Below are 21,550 nucleotides of genomic sequence, written 5' to 3' on the forward strand. Positions count from 1 at the left end.
ACAAGAATTTGCTACAAAAACTAGGCACATGTCGGGATCAAATCTGTGGTGAATAAAACCCTAAATTAGATTTGAAAAGTGCGCTTATTACACAAAATTGGACGTTTATGTAGTTATCAGAGTGTTAAGTGTATAGGAGTCCACCTTTGCTTCCAAAATATTTACAGCTGAATTAATCAATTTTCCATGATTTACGTAACTCTCAGGACTTCGGAAAGCATTGTGTCTGTAAATAAACTAGGGATGGGCCGATATGAAATTTTGGCAGATACCGATAAAGTAACGATATAAAATTTACCGATAACCGATATTCTACCGATCCGATATAAAATTAGAAAAGGTCCTTGAAGAACCTGAAAATTTCATTGACCTCCTTAATAAATGTGTGTTTCAAGGTGACTGCAGTGGAAAAGAAATTGTATATTTAGACATTTCAGTTTTTAGAAAGTAGGGTATGGAGATTATCCGTAAAAATTACAACAAAATGGCAGAAGTTTGCACTAAATTATCAGATATTTATCGATATATTGGATCGGTAAAATTACCGATTATTTTACTGATACACCGATATGGCTCTATCGGCCGATACCGATAGAGTATCGATTAATCTGTCCCATCCCTAAAATAAACTAAATTTAAGAGTTTTTTTTTTGCATAATTTCGTGACAAAACATGCTAGGAAAATTCACCTCACACCTTTCAAAAACATGAACAATGAACATTACATTTGTGTTTCCATCAAAAATGAAATATGTATGCCTCTACTTATGGGAAATTGTGAATATGTTAAAAGAAAATTCTGTTAGATTGATATGATATAGTTCCAGTTAAAGTAAAGCAGAAATCCAGGCCAGATAGCCTACACAACCACAACCATCTCTCAACAACAAGAATAAGTGGTTTGCCTTTCCCTATCCATCCAATCACCTTCCCAAAGCACTTCTCCACTACAACATACAAATAGTGCACAAAGGAATAGCCAAAATTACTGACAAATTGAACAAGCACAAACAGTACTTCCTCCAACCCAGGTGCCTATGATTCAGGGTGTGAGTGCAAGGCTCCTTACAGCGGCATATTGATCAGATCAATCAAGGAGAGAATTCAGCAGCACCTAACAGATGCGAAAAAGCCCAACCCACCACCAGACTTGCAAAACATATCAAATACAACATCCATAAAATTGAAAGAAAACTACATGTCAAACACAAAGCGCACACACTTGTAGACACTAAGATAAAGGAGACACATGCCATTATGCACTTCCAACCTAACATTGATAGCGGACAGACGCGCTATGCATGGATTCCCCTACTGCAGCACTTAACTCCGGAGAACACAGGTGCAGGCAGACAGGCGACAACAGGGAACAAAATACAACAGAAGGGTGCCAAGCAATACTACAACAATTTCCGATGAGGATGGTGACAGTGGCTACCGAAATTTATAGAACAACTAAAAACAGCTTTGCGGAAAACGTGAGTACTAAATTTCTCTAATTATTTTATCATTTTCTCTCATTTATCAAATATTAATATATATTAAAATTTATAAATATTCTGAACTGCTTTAAGTGTGTTTCGATTTCCCAGTATATAAATTTCTATTTGTGGGAATCGCTAATAGTATTGGCATTGTGACCTAATACAATGTAAACACAGTGTCTCGTCATCATCTGGATTAGATTTACAGAGCATAGTACTGTTGTTTTCAAGTGACTCACGATTCTGGGCCAAATGACAATTTGAAACTTGTCACCAGGGATCAAAATCTTTCTCCCCATGAAGACTAATCTTTATTAGTCAAAACATCAACTGCCATAGTGGTAACGCAGTTGCCTTGTAATCAAGGGGTCCTGGGTTTGATTCTTGGTAGTGGTTCGGATCCCACTTTAAACTGTAAGTCGAGACCCATAGAAGAAAAACTGTGGTGGAGTGCTAAGCACATGCGCTAAGATATCAGGGGTCGAAATGTCAGCCAGGACATGAATGTTCTTTGTTTGCGTCTCTTCATCAATATCATCACTCATTGTTGCGATTAGCCAGTGGCAGGAAAGCTACGGTAAATAACAAAAATCAACCCTATGAACGCTACACAACCATAAGGCACATTCAGAATAATTTTATTGTCAATTATTGATTTCATACGTGAATATTATTTTGTACTTCAGTATTGAAGATACTAGCTAAATGTTTTTGCCTCTTTCCAGGTGATATTCATGGCCAGTACACTGATCTCCTGAGACTCTTTGAGTACGGTGGCTTTCCTCCTGAAGCCAACTACCTCTTCCTGGGGGACTACGTAGACAGGGGGAAGCAATCACTGGAAACAATATGTCTACTACTAGCTTATAAAATCAAGTACCCAGAGAACTTCTTTCTACTAAGAGGCAACCACGAATGTGCAAGTATTAACAGGATATATGGATTCTATGATGAATGTAAGTAGCCTTCAACATTATTGCATTTGATATATAGGTGAATGAAAGATCAAAATTTCGGTAAACCAATATACTACAGTTTACGTAGAAATTTGGTTATATTAGTAAAAATTATAAAAATCAGGACAGTATGCACCTTTGTTTTGTAGTCCTTGTTTTTGGATTGGCCTCCTTGAATGATGGGAGATCAAAATATTGGATAACTTTAAAATGACTTAAATTAATTTGTGTTTTAACCCTAGAAAGCCAACATGGAAAATCACGAACGGTAAAGCGAAGACTTAGTCATTTTGACGACCTTACTCTTTTGTTATTTTCCTGTAGTTTACGGTTATTACAAGCATAAGAAAACAGTTTTTTTGTTGTGAAATTTCAGGAGACATTTATTTTCATTTTGTTTTTATGAATTATCTGTTGTCAATGTTCTTAGTTTCTGTTTTACGAGCAACAGCAACTGTTTCCCTTCTTTCATTGTTGTTGTATATAGCTTGTTCCTCCTGAATTAGCTGGGAGGATTTCCTATCAAGTCTCCTTTCTGAAAGCTTGCTGTAGTGTTCTAGAACTTGTTGTGTAGCTCTGTTTACTTTATCCCATATGAGCGGATGCAAAGAATTTGTCAATGTTATGTGGAGATTATATGTCTTTCGAGAAAGGCTGTCCAATTCTGAGTACGAGTCCCTAATTAGTTGTCCTATCATTAACATTTGTAGCTTTCCTTTAAATTCACTGGTGTAGGTAAACAGAGCTACACAACAAGTTGTAGAACACTACAGCAAGCTTTCAGAAATGAGACTTGATAGGAAATTCAACCAGCTAATTCAGGAGGAACAAGCTATATACAACAACAATGAAAGAAGGGAAACAGTTGCTGTCACTGGTAAAATACAAACTAAGAGCATTGACAACAGATTATTTATACGAAAAACTGTTTTCTTATGCCTGTAATAACCGTAAACTACAGGAAAATAATTCTACAATGCAAGCCATGTGTACATACAAGAAAAACTCTCTTGATTTATAGGAAGTGTTTTATTAGTATTAGTAACAGACAAATTGGTTTTGACATGATTTAACATTCATACTTACATTTAAAACAGCAATTTATTTGGTATTCTGCACATATTGCTTTGGAGCAATGGGTGAAAATACAATTTTTTTCCCTTGTTGAAACAAAAAATAGATGTGGCAAATTTCCTTACGTTAAATCTAATGCTTCGACAGAACGACTACGCAGATAAAATATTTGTTTCTGATAGTATTAGTAAGAGACAAATTGGTTTTGACAAGATTTAACATTCATACTTACATTTAAAACAGCAATTTATTTGGTATTCTGCACATATTGCTTTGGAGCAATGGGTGAAAATACAATTTTTTTCCCTTGTTGAAACAAAAAATAGATGTGGCAAATTTTCTTACGTTAAATCTAATGCTTCGTCAGAACGACTACGCAGATAAAATGATATCAAATAATTTATCAACCTGACAGCAATCCAACCCAGACAGTATCACTCCCTCCACAGTTAAAGGCCAATTGAAGGTACTGAGGGTGCCAAATGCAACATGTGGTAAGAAAGGATGGGGGATACCTTTTTGTATTTACACGTAGTCATTTTGACAAAGCCTTAGCTTTCTAGGATTAATTTCCCATCCGTGAAGATGGATTTCTAGTTTATCTGAAAATAGCACTACAGGACAAAGGTATTTCTGGTGATTGTCATGATTTTTGTGGTGTAGGTGTCATATGGTTTAAAATGTCACATTTTTATTAGTAAAATCCTCAAAATTTATTAGAAACTTTGCAGCTGTTAAACAAAATTTCATCTTTTGGGAAATTCAAAAGTGAACATTTACTCTGTTTTCTCCATTTTCATGTTTCCATTGAAATGAAATACATATTCCTAATGATACATTTGGTTTTTTCCCCATAAAGTTATTTCTAGCATTAGGTAATTTTCTTGTTTCTGGTTACAATAATATTCCAATAAAAAAATTAGTGGTTAAATGTGAGTCTACTGAAATGTAATTTAACAGTAGTTCTGAATCAAGAATGAAAAATAGTTTATCCTTCTTTACGTTTAGGGCCTCCCCGCTGGCGCAGTGGTAGCATTGTTGCCTTGTAATCAAGGGGTCCCGGGTTCGATACCCGGTGGAGGCACATAGTGGTTTGGATCCCACTTTAAACTGTAGGTCCAGTCCCAATTAGCCATACTGTGCATAAAGTGGAATTAAAACACCAATTCAATCAATCAATCATTCTTTTACATTTAGTAGTGAATCATTACAAGAAATTTTGCACAGGGTTCGTAAGGCTAAAGCACTCTGATTCAATTAGTATATCATTTGTATTTCTTGCACAATTACAACATGATCTTGAATTAAAATATCATTTTCATAGCCATATTATTAATATAAAGCTGTCACATGCACAAGCCTTGGAGGTATATATAGGGAGTGTGCAAGTAGAGCTCGATCTCTGCCATAGTTGAGCGAATATGATGAGTACCATTTTCTGGCAACCTTTGCCCCTCTTGGGTTGCTCCAAGTACCTGTTGGTTAGATGCTGGGTGAGCCCCAGAGCTGCTCTATGCAGGGACATTAAAAAATTCCCCTGGGAATCGAACTCTGGTCTCCCAGATGGCAGTCAGATACCCTACTGACTGGCCACTGTATCATCAGTATGTTAAGAGAAATCAAAGCCCTTTTGAAATTTCACTCTCTACATCCTGATGAAGAAAATCCTTGTCGGAAATTTCAACAATTTAAATTTGTGTTCTCCTGAAACGTCACAACGAAAAACTGTTTTCTTATGCTTGTAATAACCGTAAACTACAGGAAAATAAGCTAACTTTTGTTGGATTAAAAAGAAATGATGTAGAAATCTTTTAAGGGGAACCTTTATTTAGTTAATCTTTGCCTTGGATGTTGAAGTCTGTTTAGGAAGTGGTCGGTTTAAATCTGTTTAAACAGATTTCCTCAATGGATTCAAATACAACGACTCTTTGATCTCTTCAAAAGACTTGGTTGAACTACAAGGAAACCGAATCAAGAATCTGAACTGTCAAAAGTATTGCCAATATACATTGTAACCACTCTTTGATCTGCGTTCCAGGCTCACATGTACTGTAATGAACCATTTTCATATTATTAAGCTCTTAAAAGGTAAGAAAAAAAATTAGAAAAGTACTTTTGTGCCTGATGTGTTTTAATACAGGATGATTCTCTTGCTAGGAAACCCAGATATCTCAATAATCTTTCCCAGTAAAATTTACAAAGCATATGTCTATCCAAGCAGAACCATCACATGCCCCAATGAAATAAGACTGTACCTGTGAGCTTGAAACAAGGTGCAATATGCTACATGTAATTCAAGCATGAAGGAAATTTAAAGTTCATTCAGTGACCGATTAATTTCAAAACGTCTGTGGCTACCAAGGTCACCAGACCTAACATCGCCTGATTTTTTCTTGTGGGGTTTACTAAAGGACTGTGTATACAGCAATAAGCCATGAACAATTGATGCCCTCAAAGATGCAATAGGGCAGCAGATCAGTACCACTGCCACATTATCACCAATTTGCACACCACACACAGAAAGTGCGCTTGGAGAACCTTGTTTCACCGCATACATGGTACATACATGTCAATTTTCATAGAGAAGCCTAGGGCCTCCCCCATGGCGCAGTGGTAGCGTCTTTGCCTTGTAATCAAGGGGTCCCGGGTTCGATACCCGGTGGAGGCACAAGTGGTTCGGATCCCACTTTAAACTGTAGGTCCAGTCCCGATTAGCCTTACTGTGCATAAAGTGGACTTAAAACACCAACTCAAACCAACTCATAGAGAAGCCTTAAAGAATTGAAACGCTGAATCTGGGTTTCTAGTCAGAGTATCATCTTGCATGATTCTAATACAAGTGCTACATATTATCATTAAACCATGGTGATAATGATTGCTCCCATTTTTCAGGTAAACGTAGGTACAATATAAAGTTGTGGAAGACCTTCACAGATTGCTTCAATTGCCTACCCATTGCGGCTATCATTGATGAGAAAATCTTCTGCTGTCACGGAGGCTTGAGTCCTGACCTGCAAGGAATGGAGCAGATAAGGCGAATTATGCGACCTACGGATGTGCCTGATACTGGTGAGGAAATATCAGATTAAAATTCTGTATTACGACAGTGCAGATGATTTGTACATATCTAAACTCATTGTTCAATGTGTGGTATACTTTGATATATTATCGCTTCAAATATGACTTTTTTTTCTGAGAACCATGGTCACTTGCTGCAAGGTCCAATGTGTCGTGTTTGTAATGTTATTTTAAGTATACGGCACATTCTTGTTGAATGCTTTCCTCAGGTAACCTTTTCATCTTCCCAACTGTCTGTAATCCCTGTTGAGAGATGACAAACAAGTTTTATCAGATGTTTTCAGCTTTTTGCGAGGAGCTGGACTCTTTCACTGTCTCTGAGGAAGCTTTTAGTTCATTCTTACTTCTAATGTGTTGAGTTTGTCTTGCGCAGGTCCCTTTACAACCTTGCACTTTTAATTTTTCTCAAGGAGCATTTTACACCCCTTGTTTATAATTTTTACATAAGAATTTTAGATAAAGGGATATTTCTTCCTATATATTGAAGGGTGCAAAATGGCCTAATGTGCCGACACACCCAATAATTTGAATTCAATGAAGTCCCAGGCTCAATACCAGTGGGGGTATATAGTGGTTCAGGCTTCACTTTAAACTGTAAGTACTGTCCTGATTAGCCTCCCTGTGCATAAGTTTTACTCACAGCTCAAACACGAGCAGCTGAGAATTTTGCCAGCAAACACAAGAAACATGTAACCATGTAGTGATTACTTATCCACATTAATAATCATAATTTTGCCTTGCAATTTTACTTTTTCCGTAAATTTTGGTGCACATGACAAGGAAATGTGGAATGGGACAAGGATTTTTAGTTATATCTATATTTTCAATATCAGTATCATCAGTCATGTAGTCCCAAAATTTTCAGACGTTACACCTGTGTATCGTGAAATGTTAAAAGAGGACCTTGTTTCCATTATCTTCGGATTGTATTTCCATGTGGATGAAAGCATTTAACTTCTACAAGAAATGTGATTCATGTTACAATACTGATAGCAATGATAATGCTATAAAGTAAAGTAAAGTAAAGTGCTCCCCTGTGCATAGCACCACACCATGAAGGCGTATAGGGGGTGTGGGGGAATGCCCCACACTTTCTTGATCCGGTCGTGAGAGGGGGTGATGTGATCAGCATCACGCCCCTGACCGCCTTTACCCCCCAGGGTTTCCCCCAGGTACCCATGTTATTCGACGCTGGGTAAGCGCCGGGGCCGCTTCCATCCTTAGAAAAGTTCCCGGATTTGAACCGGCCGGGGATTGAACCCGGGACCTTTAGCATGGTAGTCAGACGCGTTACCGACAGCCACCGCGGCCATTCATGATAATGCTATATCTATAATTTTTTAAAAAGAGGCACGTTTCAATAGAGAAGGCATTTTAAAAATTAAAATATATGAAACTCATAGCATGTTATTGTTAACATTGCTTTCGTGAATTCAGTTTGAATACTTTAATAATACTGATAATTACACTTGGAAATTCCAAGATGGCGGATAGTACTGGGAGCGTGTTTCTTCGCTCTGCAAATTGTGGTTTTATTTTCTTGGTGTTGTGCTTCATTTGTGTTTTTCAATACCACGTATGTGTGAATCAGAACTCTGAAGTATCTATGGTCAATAGTGACTCATTATTGGAGACGTGGAAAATAGGATATAGGAACTTTCTTTTTCCGGCCGCTGGAACTTCTTCTGGCCTGAGCGCAGCCATGATGGGACTATGGACGTCCGAGGACCAACGACCGCGAGGTAAGCGATCCATTCTCGGTTACTTTCACCTCTTGTGCCTCGTGCTCTTGTGCGGTGACATCCATGTCAACCCGGGACCCTCCCAAGGAAACGATACTGTTTTTTCCGTGTATTACCAGAACGTGCAAAGTTTAAAAAACAAACTTTCTGACTGTGACATTCACTTAAGTGAGCTACTGCAATATGACTGCTTAGTTTTCACCGAAACTTGGCTAAACGACACTGTGATGGATAGTGAATTACCATTTTTAAAGCATTTCAATGTATTTAGAAATGACCGTGCAAGTCGTCGTGGTGGAGGAGTGATGATCTGCGTTAATGTTAAATGGAATTGTAAAATACGAAGAGACCTAATCAAGGACTGTGAAATTATTTGGAAAGAACTCAGTTTAAAAAACAAACAAAAAAACTGCTAATTGGATCGTATTATTGCCCACATAAGAACTCTCCCATTTCCATCCTCGAAGCCTGCAGGGATTCGGTATTAGCAGCAATGACAAGTGGTGATATTATTTTATTTGGTGATTTCAACTGTCCATCAATTGGGAAAGCCCAAATACGGGAACTATAAACTGCCAAAATGATCAGTGGTTTATTGATACGTTCATTCACGGAATAGGGTTAAACCAGTTCAACTTGCATAAAACACGTGGTGACAGCAACCTTGACTATGTACTGGCAACCCTGCCTAATATGCAGGTAACTACAGGAAAAAATCTTCTAACCTCCGACCATGACTCACTCGACGTCACAATGCACCTGCCTACCACGAAGAAAGACAAGAAATCCGTCAAGCAGAACCAACCCCCCCCACCACCTATGACGAAAAGCTCCATGGAATGCCATCCAACGGGCGCTCAATGTCTACCCTTGGTTTTTGTTGATGGAAGAGGAAGTGAACGAAGCCGTTGAGAACTTTGTCGAAATTCTGCATGCCACGATAAAGGACTTCGTGCCCACTACGAGACCGAGATCTACCAAATACCCCGTCTGGTTCGACAGAGAAGTTCTCTTTGTGTTAAAAAATAAAAAACAGGCTTGGTACCTATGGAAGCAGCACCCTAATGTTCACACTCACGGTACCTATTGTGACATCAGACGTCATTCAAAATACCTAGTCAGGAAAAAATATAGTGAACATATAAATAACATAACAACCGAACGTACTAAAAACCCTAAGAGATTCTTCACTTTACTAAATTCAAGAAAACAATGCCCACGTATACCTAAAGAAATTGTTCATAATACTGATACTGCTAGTGGAGAAGAAAGAGCCGAACTTTTCAATGTTTTTTTTCATCAGAACTTCTCACCTCCCTCAGTTTCCGACCCTCTCCCCCACTTAAATGCTGTCTGTCCTCACACACTATCTTCAATCAAAACATCCCCCGAGGAAGTAAAATACCTTCTCGCTTCATTGCCCCTCCACCGGTCCCTAGGTCAAGATGAAATCGCCACAATATTCCTACATAAAACTGCCGACTCCTTGGCTCTTCCTCTGTCTGCCTTATTCAACAAATGTTTCTCTAAGGGTGTGTTTCCTAAAAACTTCAAACGGGCCAACATTGTGCCCATTCACAAAACTGGAGATAAAAAATGTGTAAAATCCTATAGACCAATCTCACTTCTATCGCCACTATCAATTATTTGTGAAAAAATCATCAAAAACAGGTTACTACAGTTTACGTCACCATATATCAACACAGCACAACATGGTTTTCTTCCAGGCAGCTCTTGCCTAACAAATCTTTCCGTCTTACTTTCGCATGCTGCCAGAGCTATTGATAATAACTCCCAACTTGACGCTATATATTTGGACATTTCGAAAGCCTTTGACAAAATTAATCATAAATTTCTTCTTCATAAATTATCATCCAGATTTAACATCCATGGCAAATTTCTCTCTTTACTCCAGGACTACCTCCATGAGCGTGAACAACGTGTTGTTCTTTCAGGTACCTCTTCTAACTTTCTTCCCGTTTTGTCTGGAGTTCCCCAGGGGAGTGTCTTAGGGCCGCTCCTATTCCTTCTGTACATGGATGACCTCCCTGAAAAACTGTCCTCCCTCCCTATCAATATACTTTTGTTTGCGGATGATTGTAAACTCTTTAAGGAGATCTCATCGATTCATGACATGATGATTCTTCAAAATGCTCTCACAGAACTTGTTAAGTGGTGGAATTTAGAACTAAACCCTCAGAAATGCTCTTTCCTTACTTATTCCCTAAAAAAGAACAAAGTGGTGTCTACTTATTCTATTGAAAACAATCCAATCCAAAACGTTTCCACCCAAAAGGACCTAGGTATTATCATGGATGAAAAACTCACTTTTAATTATCATATTATTGCTACCACTAAAAAAGCCATGCGCCTTCTCGGTCTTCTATACAGATTTAGCGAAATTCAAAACCCATCATCTCTTGCTTTATTCTTTAAATCTTTCATCTCGCCCATCCTCGAATACTGTTCCCCAATTTGGGCAATGGCCTCAAAAACTAATCTCACCAGAATAGATTCAGTTCTCAGTTTCTTTCTTGCAATTGTTCGCCATAGAATACCTTCCTTTCGGCATGTATCCAAATCAGACACCATGGCTGCTCTGAATATTCACACTCCATCCTTTCGTCGTGATCTAGCTGACATGAAATTTTTATACAAAATAATAAATGGCAAAATCAGAACAGATCTCCTAATCAGTGAATTCTCACTTAGGGTACCCCAAAAGCTAACGCGCAACCTGCAACTCTTCCACAACCCAACCACTAGGCTATCCCTTCTACAACGCTCCTCTACAACAAACTTCCCCTGAATGTAGATATATTCCTTCCTGAACGTAATTTTTGTATATTACTGACGAAGAACCTGTAAATCTATCCCATCTTGTTATTGTTTTTATCTTTTGTTATTTTTTATTTCTACTTTATGTTGTTTCAGTGTAAAATGGCCAAATAAGACTGTATCTGAAACTCGGAGTAAATAAATAAATAAATAAATAAATAAGAATGAAAAACTTGGAAAAATGCATGAATAAAATACAGAAAAAGCAATAATTCTAAGTTTTCTCTATTTTTCAACTGTAATACAAGAGACCTCACTTGTCACGTTCAAGGATTAGACCCTTTATAATTTGCCACCAATTGTTGCAGAAAAGAGAAAGAACATTGTTGAGATTTTTGCTTGGGACTTATTTGATACTTTGAAATCTCAAGTCATGTGAAGTCAAACTTCTACATTGTTTTTTTTCAATACTTTGAAATCTCAAGTCATGTGAAGTCAAACTTCTACATTGGTTTTTCAATACTTTGAAATCTTAAGTTATGTAAAGTCAAACTTCTACATTGGTTTTTCAATACTTAAACATTACAAAAACATAAGGCAAGTTTCAAATACAAAACAGCATAATCAGGCATGGTGGTGGTTGGTCTCGAGTTGCTAGAAAGATGAGTGCAGTGCAACGGTGTCACACAAATGTCAAGGGGAGGTGGCATGAAATCAGAGGAGAAAGATTTTGCTAAATTTGTTCAGACAATGAGATGCATTTTCTTTTGTGCGTAATCGTGATATGGAAGTACACATGTTAAAAGATGATAACCATGTATATCGCCTCCATCATGACCATCGGTTTTGTTCCCAATCATCTTGATCTTGTAGGATTTTTCCCGGTGACTTATTAATCATTTTGGCCACATTGTGTTGTATTGAAATATAAATAATCACTTGTTTTATTGGTTTCCTTCCAGGTCTTCTATGTGACCTGTTGTGGTCCGATCCTGATAAGGATGTTCAAGGATGGGGCGAGAATGACAGAGGCGTATCGTTTACGTTTGGAGCAGACGTAGTAAGCAAGTTTTTGAATCGCCACGACTTGGATCTTATTTGTCGTGCACATCAGGTAAGCTTTGGTTTTTAATCTTCGGAACTCTTGTTTTGAAGTGGTGAAACTGTCTCACTGTAGGCTTCTCCATTTTCCATCTTCAAGTCATTTGTAGAAGAAGAGTAGTAGAAATATTCGCATTTGAATTCATAAAAGTGAACTTTTTATTAATATTAATAAGAATTTTATAACTGTAATGACTGAAATTCTTTACTTTACATTTCAATGTACAATATTGTATTATTGGCTCTTGAAAAAATTAAGTGCAGTATATCAAAACCTCAAGCATATTGAAGAATATCAACCAAGGTGACTGTGGCAGCAACATGGACCAATTACAAATGTTTAAATTAAAAAGTTTTGTGAGAAGCTCCCAAAAATTGATAATTTCATTCAAATTTTGCCTGTCCAATGGAAACGGCAGGTCACATATACAGTACCATTTGAACCAACCGGTGTCGCCTCACCATTTTTAAATATATTGATAATTTAACTACTTATTTCTACATCTTTCAAGTGTTCAAAACCGACAAGGAAATTTTTTCGGGCTTCCGTTTGCAACTGGCAGCCATTTCCAATCAGCGGCGTGCTATAACTTCTATTCTATAATTCCAAATGTAATGATTCAAAAACATTTTTTTCAAAACTAAATGTTCTTTATTTTTGTATATTACCATTTTTGCTTCCAGAGTAGTAGTTTCCGTGCTATATATACTACAATATTTACTTTTTTCAAAATTTCTCATCTTTGGGCACAAAATAACCATGAAGGGGACGAAACACCTTAACTATATTTCTTATGTTTATTGTTCAGTGCTGGGTAAGTCCAAAAATTATTAAAGATATGAGGTGCCTGGCCCCCCACCCCCTTTATTCTATAAGCTCACAAAAATGGAAAATTTTGATAAAATCAAAAGTTTGACGCTCTTTATCCCCAAATGGGGGATGGAGGAAAAATCTGAAATTTGCACTACAGTGAGTACTCTCAGGCTCAACAACATATTAAAATTTGGTGAAGGTGTTTTTCCGAATAAGAAAGATATTTAGGATTAAAAATATCACAATACTAAATAAATCACTTGTGGAACTGGGAAATGAAGAAATTGCAATACAAAAGATAGCTATAAATACGTTTGAAACAGGACTTATTATATTAAATTTGAAACAGTTACAACAGGCATATTTGTTCAGATTTTAGTGGGTTCTCGAACAACACACTGAGAATCCATTTAAATCCATCATTTCTTCTGTCTACATTTACATGAAGTGATGCAAACATCTGTCCAAAATGCAGTTATCTTCTAATGGCTGCAGCAGAAGCTTTCAAATGTAACACACAAAACTTAATTATTAAAGAAAAGAGCAATGAACATCCAGTAAAATGTTATTTAAAACTTACATAATTTATATAGAATTCTGCATAAGGTCTGATTTGAAGCTGCTCTTGCATGTTTTTATATGTTGCATGGAATGATTTTGTGAATTTTGTTAATAATAATAATTCATAATGCTGTTCAGTTGTTGGTCTTGATATTTTTTCACTGATTGGTAATGTTTCTTTCAGGTCGTTGAAGATGGTTACGAGTTCTTTGCAAAACGACAGCTTGTAACCCTGTTCTCCGCCCCCAATTACTGTGGTGAATTTGATAATGCAGGTGGCATGATGTCTGTTGATGAGACACTTATGTGTTCATTCCAGGTAAGATTGTTTTCCATATAGTTAATGCAGGAAAAGTTGAAAATGTGTTGTTGGGAAAGGGATAATTGAATACAATGTCAATTTTATGTTTTTCAGGGGACCAACTGAAAAATAATTAAAATGTGGGAAAATTTTAAATTGTAAAATATTTTCCTAGGTTGGGACCATCAAGATTGAATGTATAATGCAAGAAAATGTAAAATCCGGAAACATAAAATCAGTGTTGTACTGTACACTTTCTTTTTAAACAGTTGTAACAAATTCATGTTATCATCATGGAAGAGTCAGGATTTGAATTGTGTTAAAGTGTCAAAGAGAATCTTAGCTGAAATTCAGCTCTGCATGCAGAAGGAAATAACAGTATAAATGTTACTATAGGTCTTTTCTACTCTTATGGTGGGCAGCACTCTGTATGCTGGCAGGGGAAGTGGGGAGCAGGGAAACGACCAAAGCAGCATGATAAGAAACCCAGCAGACTGTAGAACGAGGTGTACGTAGTACTTCCTACCGCCATGTCATAACTCTTTCTGCCACCGCCATGTCGTAACTCTTTCTGCCACCGCTGTTGTGTGGTTGGTCTGCGGTGTAATCCCTGCTTCCAGTCTGGGATATTTAGCAACCTTACCCTACCCTCATAAGCTTTCACGACATGCAACAATGTGCCTTATCTTTTCATTTTATCTAATCTATTTTGCCAGATTATATTCATACCAGCACATCGTACAGTAGTTAATCTTAAGAATTAAAATGCTTATTTTGTTGCATCTTTATATAAGTAAGAAATATAGTCATACTATGGGAATGACAGATGCGGTCATAGATAACTAAGGTACTCACGTTTTCCGTGAAGCTGTTTTACGTTATTTTCTATTAATTTCGGTAGCCACTGCCACCATCCTCGTTGGAATTTGTTGTGTTGTTGCTTCGCGGAAAACGTGAGTACCTTAATTAAGAAATATAGATCATCCTGGTTGTTACTGTTACTTCCAATTTTTTCATAGATCCTGAAACCTTCAGAAAAGAAAGCCAAATATCAATATTCAGGAATGAATTCAGGACGTCCAGCCACACCACAGAAAAATGCTCCTAGAAAAAAATAGAAGTTTATTGTCAAAAGAACCTGGATCTGACCTTCATTTGTGTCCATGTAAGTATTTGCAACTTTCTTCTGTTCATATTTTAACCGTCAGGATTTCTTGCGCAAATGAGTGCAGTTATAATGTCATTGGCTAAACTCTTTTTGTTCTGGAGTTGCCAGCATTGGATTCTGACCTCTGATTAGATGGATTTTGTTTGTTTCCGAGAAGTATGCTCCAAGAGTAACAGAGTTGAAATTCGACCCAGCAATATATATGGCTTCTTTCATCCTTCTGCCCATTTGCATTGGTCTATAACTTAGGTGGCAGAATACTAGCATATTTTATTAATCCAAATCCCACTGATTTTATTAATCCAAATCCCACTGAATTTATACATATTTATGAATGCTCAGAGTCAAGTTTTTCCCAGTTTAACTCTTATTTTTATCAAGAAAGCTGCGTGGAAAATGAAACTGATTTATCTCAATCTATTTTTTTTGCTAGTGTTATTTGCAGAACAATCTGTTTCAGATGGAAGATTATTGAAAATAATATATTTTGAAGTTGATTAGGTAAATTTGAGTTTGAAATTCTTATACAATTAACAATTTTTCATAGATTAATATATCCTGTAACATTTGTGACATGTTTGTAGATGTATTTCAAGAATGAGTGTCAAATGTCAAATGTAAACTCTACACCTAAAATAAAATAGTTTAAGTATTGTGTACAGTTTAATTGAATTAGAAACACAAAATATAAATTAACATGCTAATAAAGAGGGTCGCCAGGAAAGCTTCAAGAAATATTTAACCTGCTGTAATGTTCATTTTCCGTGTTTTTGAAGGGTTTGAGATATGTTTTGTCACAAAGGAACTGCAAAATGCAAACTAATGTATCAGACATGAAATTTTGGAGTTTAATTATAGACACAACACTTCTGAAAACTGAATTATCCTATGAGTGATGCAAAATTATGGAAAAGTAGGGATGGGCCGATATGAATTTCTGGCCGATACCGATATAAAATTTACCGATACCGATAACTGATATTCTACCGATCCGATATAAAATTAGATATGGTACTTGAAGAACATAAAATGTTCCTTGATGTCCTTAAGAAATGTGTGTTTTGAGGTGACTGAAGTGCAAAAGAAGTTGAATATTTAGACAATTACTTTTTTAGAAAGTAGGGCATCGAGATTCTCCATAAAAGTTACAACAAAATGGCAGAATTTTGCACTAAATTATAAGATATTTATCGATGTATCGGATCGGTAAAATAATCGGTAATTTTTACGATAAACCGATACACCGATATGCCTATATCGGCCGATACCGATAGAGTACCGATTAATCGGTCCCATCCCTATGGAAAAGTGATTAATTCTGCTGTAAATATTCAGAAGCAAAAATTGACTCCTTTACACAGGAATAAACCTAATACTATGATAACTATGTAGTGCTATTAGAATGGAAATGCTACAACCATTTTAACACTGAAATGCCATTTTCATATACCACTTTCGATCCTGAAATATGCCCAGATTTTGTACCGAAACCTTGATCTTTTATATACCATAAATATGTACCCACTCCTATTGTTCAGATATCAGCTGAACCCTGCCTTAATAGAGCCTGGGTGATTGTGCTGTGGCTATAACTTGTACTTTGTAATCTAGGGTCTTGAGTTCGCTTACTGCTGGTTCACTTTGCATCGTAGTTTAGCCGTTGAAGCTGTAACTCCACTTCACTAGTCTTTGACAAAAACCTGCTTTAGTTTTAAGAAATGTAATGAATGAACTAACTAACTCTCTAGCCTTCTTAAACCCAAAGGCTGCAGCAACACAAACCTTCCATCTGTCCCTATCTTGAGCAAGATCAATCCAATCTTTTCCATCCTTACCGTTTTCCTTTAGGTCCATCTCAGCGTTATCCCTACATCCTCGTCTTGGCCTTCCTACAAGCCTCTTACAATCAGGTTCCTCTCCCATTCGTTTCCACATGGTCTGCCTACCTAAGTCTTCTTTTAAAAATGTACTTGGATTATTTTAAAACAAACATCCGTCTAAAAGATTGTTTCTTTTTTTAGGTATTGTCGTGCATCAGTATTCTTTTCATGATGGAAAAAACAGAAGGGCTTCGTAGCTATGGTAAAGCATTGTTTTCCACATACTTGTATATTTCTTTTTAAACCATGTTTGTGCCAGAAATGTTGAAGACTGTTGTATTACCGAGGGAGAGTCTGTGGACCACTACTAATGACGAAATAGTGACCAGTAGTAAACCTCAGTTCAGGGGAATAGAAAGTATGATGCCAATATATTTTTCTCTTTTCGAAGCACATAAGTGGCGTGTCTATTTTCTTTTGTAGAAGTGATCGCAGAATTATATAGAAAGCACAAAAGAAGGCTGCATTTATAGCTGTTGGTGATAATCTGGAATGGTACAAGATAAACTTTACAACTTGTAACATGTGATTTGCCCTTGTATTGCTGCACATGGAATTAATTTTTCATGGAGTTACAATGCATTGTATCTTGGCTAAATGCATGAGGACTTGACTAGGAATGTGAAATTTTCATTTTTCCATCCTGCAAATTCAATATTTTATTCTCGGTGAATTTTCCAAATGCTGTTACAAAATAATGCATTAAATATTTTTTTAAAGCTATTTTTAATCTCCTAGCAGCATTTAATTTTTAGTTCCCCCAGAACTTTTTCAGACTTTCAGTAGCAAGTTATACGCTAATACATACACAAAAATGTAGATAGCTAGCCACTAGCACAAACCAAATCATATTTAATTAGTGTACATTAGCTACCTATGTAAAGTTGTGTGTATATTGTTAGTGTAAGCGTGAAAAAGTTTTGGGTAACTAGAATTGAATGTTGCTAGAAGAATAAAAACCACTTTAAAAATACAATTTTTGTATTTTGTTATGTACAACAGTGGCCGTTAAAATTTTTAGATACACTCAAATGCTGTTTAATGCTAATTTGAGCAGATAAATTGTGGGCGAAACATAACCCAGATGAATTTTTATATTTACTTTTCCAAGATAAATATATATCACACTTGATTACTCGAGTACTTCTGCGATATGCATGAAACATGGAAGTTCATGTTTAAACTGAATATGTTTCACTTTTCACATCCTTCTATTTATTCTTATTTCTCCAGTTGGTTGATCAAAATTAGCCAAAATTAGAATTTTTACGTTACAATATGTAAGATTCATGAATATTTAGTTGTCATTTTCATACCATGTGGTTCAGTTTGGTTTGCTTTAGGAAATGTGACATATTTAAAAAAGTAGGAAAAACTCATAAAATAGTTTGCAGTTTCATTATGAACTGAAATTACCTTTGCAAACATGGGAATTTTGTTGATGACTGATCCTGATGGATCCTTGGGACAATTTGGAGCAATGTAGTGACTTTCTCTCAAAAGTAATAAGTATTAGTGTTGTTGAAACTGTGTAAAAGATTACGTAAGTAGTGAAACCTTGCTGGAGATTGTAGTGATCCATTACAGTTATTTAAAGAAGCAGTGAAAGATTTACCAAGATGAAGAACAACAATTATTTTACACTTTTTTTTTGAGATCTCAAAAGAAATGTTTATGGGATGTCGCATGAAAAATATATATTTTGACAATTCTATAAAATTAGCATAAAATGTTGCTAACTTTTGTGTACTATTATTAACAATAATAATAATAATAGCAGAAGAGTTGTTGCAGGGCTGGCCTAACAACATTTTATGTGAAATGAGAAATTGTCTGCATTGTTTTTCAAAATATAGCATACCTAAAAGCCTCATAGGCCCTGTTTCCATGGGACGGACAGCCATGATACATTTTTACAACTTGGGTCATATTATTTAATGAAGTTAACTGTGACAGATTGTTCAAATTGGAAATTTTCCACAGCTCAGAACTTGGAAAAACTTTCTTCTTAACCTCCCTCCTCTCCACTGATGCTGTTGTCTTTTCAACTTTGTGCTTGAACATGCTGAAAATTTCACATCCCTGGTTGTGATACTGGAGGTAATGCATACGTTTTGGGGGAAACATTCCTTTACAAGAATGTTATATTTGTAGGATATCCATTTTGATGACTTTGTCTAGTTGATGTGTCATGATGAACAGTTTTAAGATTTTCACCAGTTGCTATATTTGCTTGTGTTCCGTTTGTATGTGGTACATAATTGAATAGAAGCCCCTGCGCTGTATTACTCGTAATGATTTGTGATGTTTTCATTGTCTTTGTGTTGTGTAAAGAATTAATAATATGTTTACACCATTGTAATTATCCTTCTTTAGGGCAGGGTGAGAAAAATTTACAAGATATGTGAGAAATTAGCGTATTGTGAATGATATCTACGTGTAATATTTTGTTTCACGTGTTAGATTTTTGGTACTTAAAGTAATGGGCTACTTTTGCTTTTGCACTAGTCACTAAGTTATTCATGCAAACAAAATGCTTTCTTTGAAAAGAGGTAGAAAGTTCAAGTAGCCAAGTTATATCTTCAGTGAATTAGTTTTTTTTTTAAATCTCCCCAGTAAGTTGGTCACCAATAACCTATTTTATGCATGCTTATTCTACTGTACTATACTCTAATGGTATTTGAATGTGTAATTAATTTATTTCAGTGAGTATACGGTAACAGCCATTGTGCGAGAGATACATTGTGCTTTTTTTTTTTATATACATATATGCATAACATTTTTTTTTTCAAGAACTAGAGTACCTTATCGCAGATTTGAACTAAATTTTTCTCAGGTTGTGCTCTGGAGCTTTCCAACTTTTCAGAAGAAATTTAAACTCGTTGAGTATTTTTTGAAAGCTCGTCTGTTTTTTGAAACTCGTCGTGCGTGTGTGAAGATATCTTTTTTATATTTCTGGACGAGGAACAAAAAAAAAAAGAATGTTTTGACTATCCTTTCTTGCATTTGTACTTGAAGTTTCTTGTAACTGATGTGTACTTTTGTAACTTCTGTATCCTAACACTTTATATTTTGCCTCTTCGTATTGAGAGAATGATATGGGAGTCCTGTAGATGTTCTTTTTTCTATTGTAACTTCCCATATTTACTTGGAGAATGTTTTGGTCAGTCATTATATTTTAGGTATATAGGCAAGTGCTCGTACATAAGTATCCTTGAAAAACCATGTACATGAAAGAGTAAACAATATTTTTGTTTCGGTTTACAATTGTGTAGCCTTTTTTTTGTACGAAGTTCCACTACTGACTTCAACTGTGTTACTGCTCTTATGTACTATATGTAGTTCTTCCTCTGTAAGGAATATCAAGAATCATAAGTAAATAATTTATTCTTTGTTACATTTATGCTTGAGTGTTTATAATATGCTTCTCTTTATTGTATTCTTTAATTTTAGCGATATTATGAATTAAAAATTACAGTCTGTGTATGTATACATGATGAGTTTTGTAATATGCAGTGAAATGTTATTTTTTGTTGAAAATAGAGGCCTTTTGCAGTACTCAGTATTTATATTTTCTCATTATAAACCATCTTTCATACACAGTTGCTGTTGTCTGATTTCTTGTTACAAAGAAAGAAATATCTCCTGAAAAACAGAATTATAACTGTTTATATTCTTACGAACTTATTTACTATGTTTTTCATACTGTTCTAATCTGCCCTGTGTATTTTATTACAGAAAAATATGAGATAATCTGCCCTGTGTATTTTATTACAGAAAAATATGAGATTGAGAGTGAATAATATGTTTTACAAATATGGACTTATAAGAGCAAATATTGACACTCAGTTGTAATATTTTTGAAGTAATTATTCGTGATTTTTTAATAGTATTATTTGTAATGCTACCCCTTTAATGAACTGTTGTATTATGTTCAGTTATTAAATAGACAAACCAGATTATAATGTTCTGAAATTTCTGTCTGCATGGAAGTTTTGCCTTTCACAGTCTGGATATTAGTATAAGATTTGTAACATCCAAAATATCACCTTTATTTCTTTTTTTAATGTGAATTTCACTTCTGTTAACACTGAATGGATAAATTTCTCCCACCAAGAAAAGATGTCGTGTATTTTGAAATTTGCAAACATTTTGAAAGAATTGAAAATAGATGGCAATAGTTTTCTAACAGACATTATATTCCATTCCTAGTGGAGGTGGAGGAGACATCAACTATTCTAATAGAGCCTTTCTTGCCTCTCTACATGTGCTAAAAAGTTCACATTATCTATACAAACATCAAGTGTTGATAGATACATCATACTCAGTTAAGAGTACGATGTATATACAGGGTGATTATAAATTATTGAGCACATTTCAGGGATGAGTAAAAAGAGAACTAAGTATCCATATTAAGTTTGTTGTCTTTTGAACAGTTTTATTTATGACATGCGGGATGAGTTGATTTACCTGGTCTTCTCGTAAAAGCATCTCTCACTCAATTCAGTCATCTTTGAAGACCAGTGTTCAGCCAGCATTTTGCCATTGTTTGGCACTTCTGTATTCTTAAATGGCTCATACCAACTATCAATGTTTTTTGGAGTTCAATGCTG

General features: G+C 35.7%; 1 protein-coding gene across 2 annotated transcripts in view; it reads left to right on the forward strand.

Moving 5' to 3' along the window:
- The window catches only part of LOC145980701 (serine/threonine-protein phosphatase PP1-beta catalytic subunit), a 35,239-nt gene extending 14,744 nt beyond the window's left edge, over window positions 1-20,495 (forward strand). For both annotated transcript variants that reach the window (XM_083113763.1, XM_083113762.1), the window contains 6 exons: window positions 2,210-2,440; window positions 6,407-6,583; window positions 12,075-12,226; window positions 13,773-13,907; window positions 14,909-15,054; window positions 17,079-20,495. In XM_083113763.1, the coding sequence (XP_082969889.1) occupies window positions 2,210-2,440; window positions 6,407-6,583; window positions 12,075-12,226; window positions 13,773-13,907; window positions 14,909-15,007 (794 nt within the window). In that variant the 3' untranslated portion in view covers window positions 15,008-15,054; window positions 17,079-20,495. The remainder of the gene's footprint in view (window positions 1-2,209; window positions 2,441-6,406; window positions 6,584-12,074; window positions 12,227-13,772; window positions 13,908-14,908; window positions 15,055-17,078) is intronic.
- Window positions 20,496-21,550: the final 1,055 nt, after the last annotated feature.

This window comes from Lepisma saccharinum, chromosome 28 (assembly GCF_977018435.1).
Source record: "Lepisma saccharinum chromosome 28, izLepSacc3.1, whole genome shotgun sequence".
In the NCBI taxonomy this organism is placed as follows: domain Eukaryota; kingdom Metazoa; phylum Arthropoda; class Insecta; order Zygentoma; family Lepismatidae; genus Lepisma; species Lepisma saccharinum.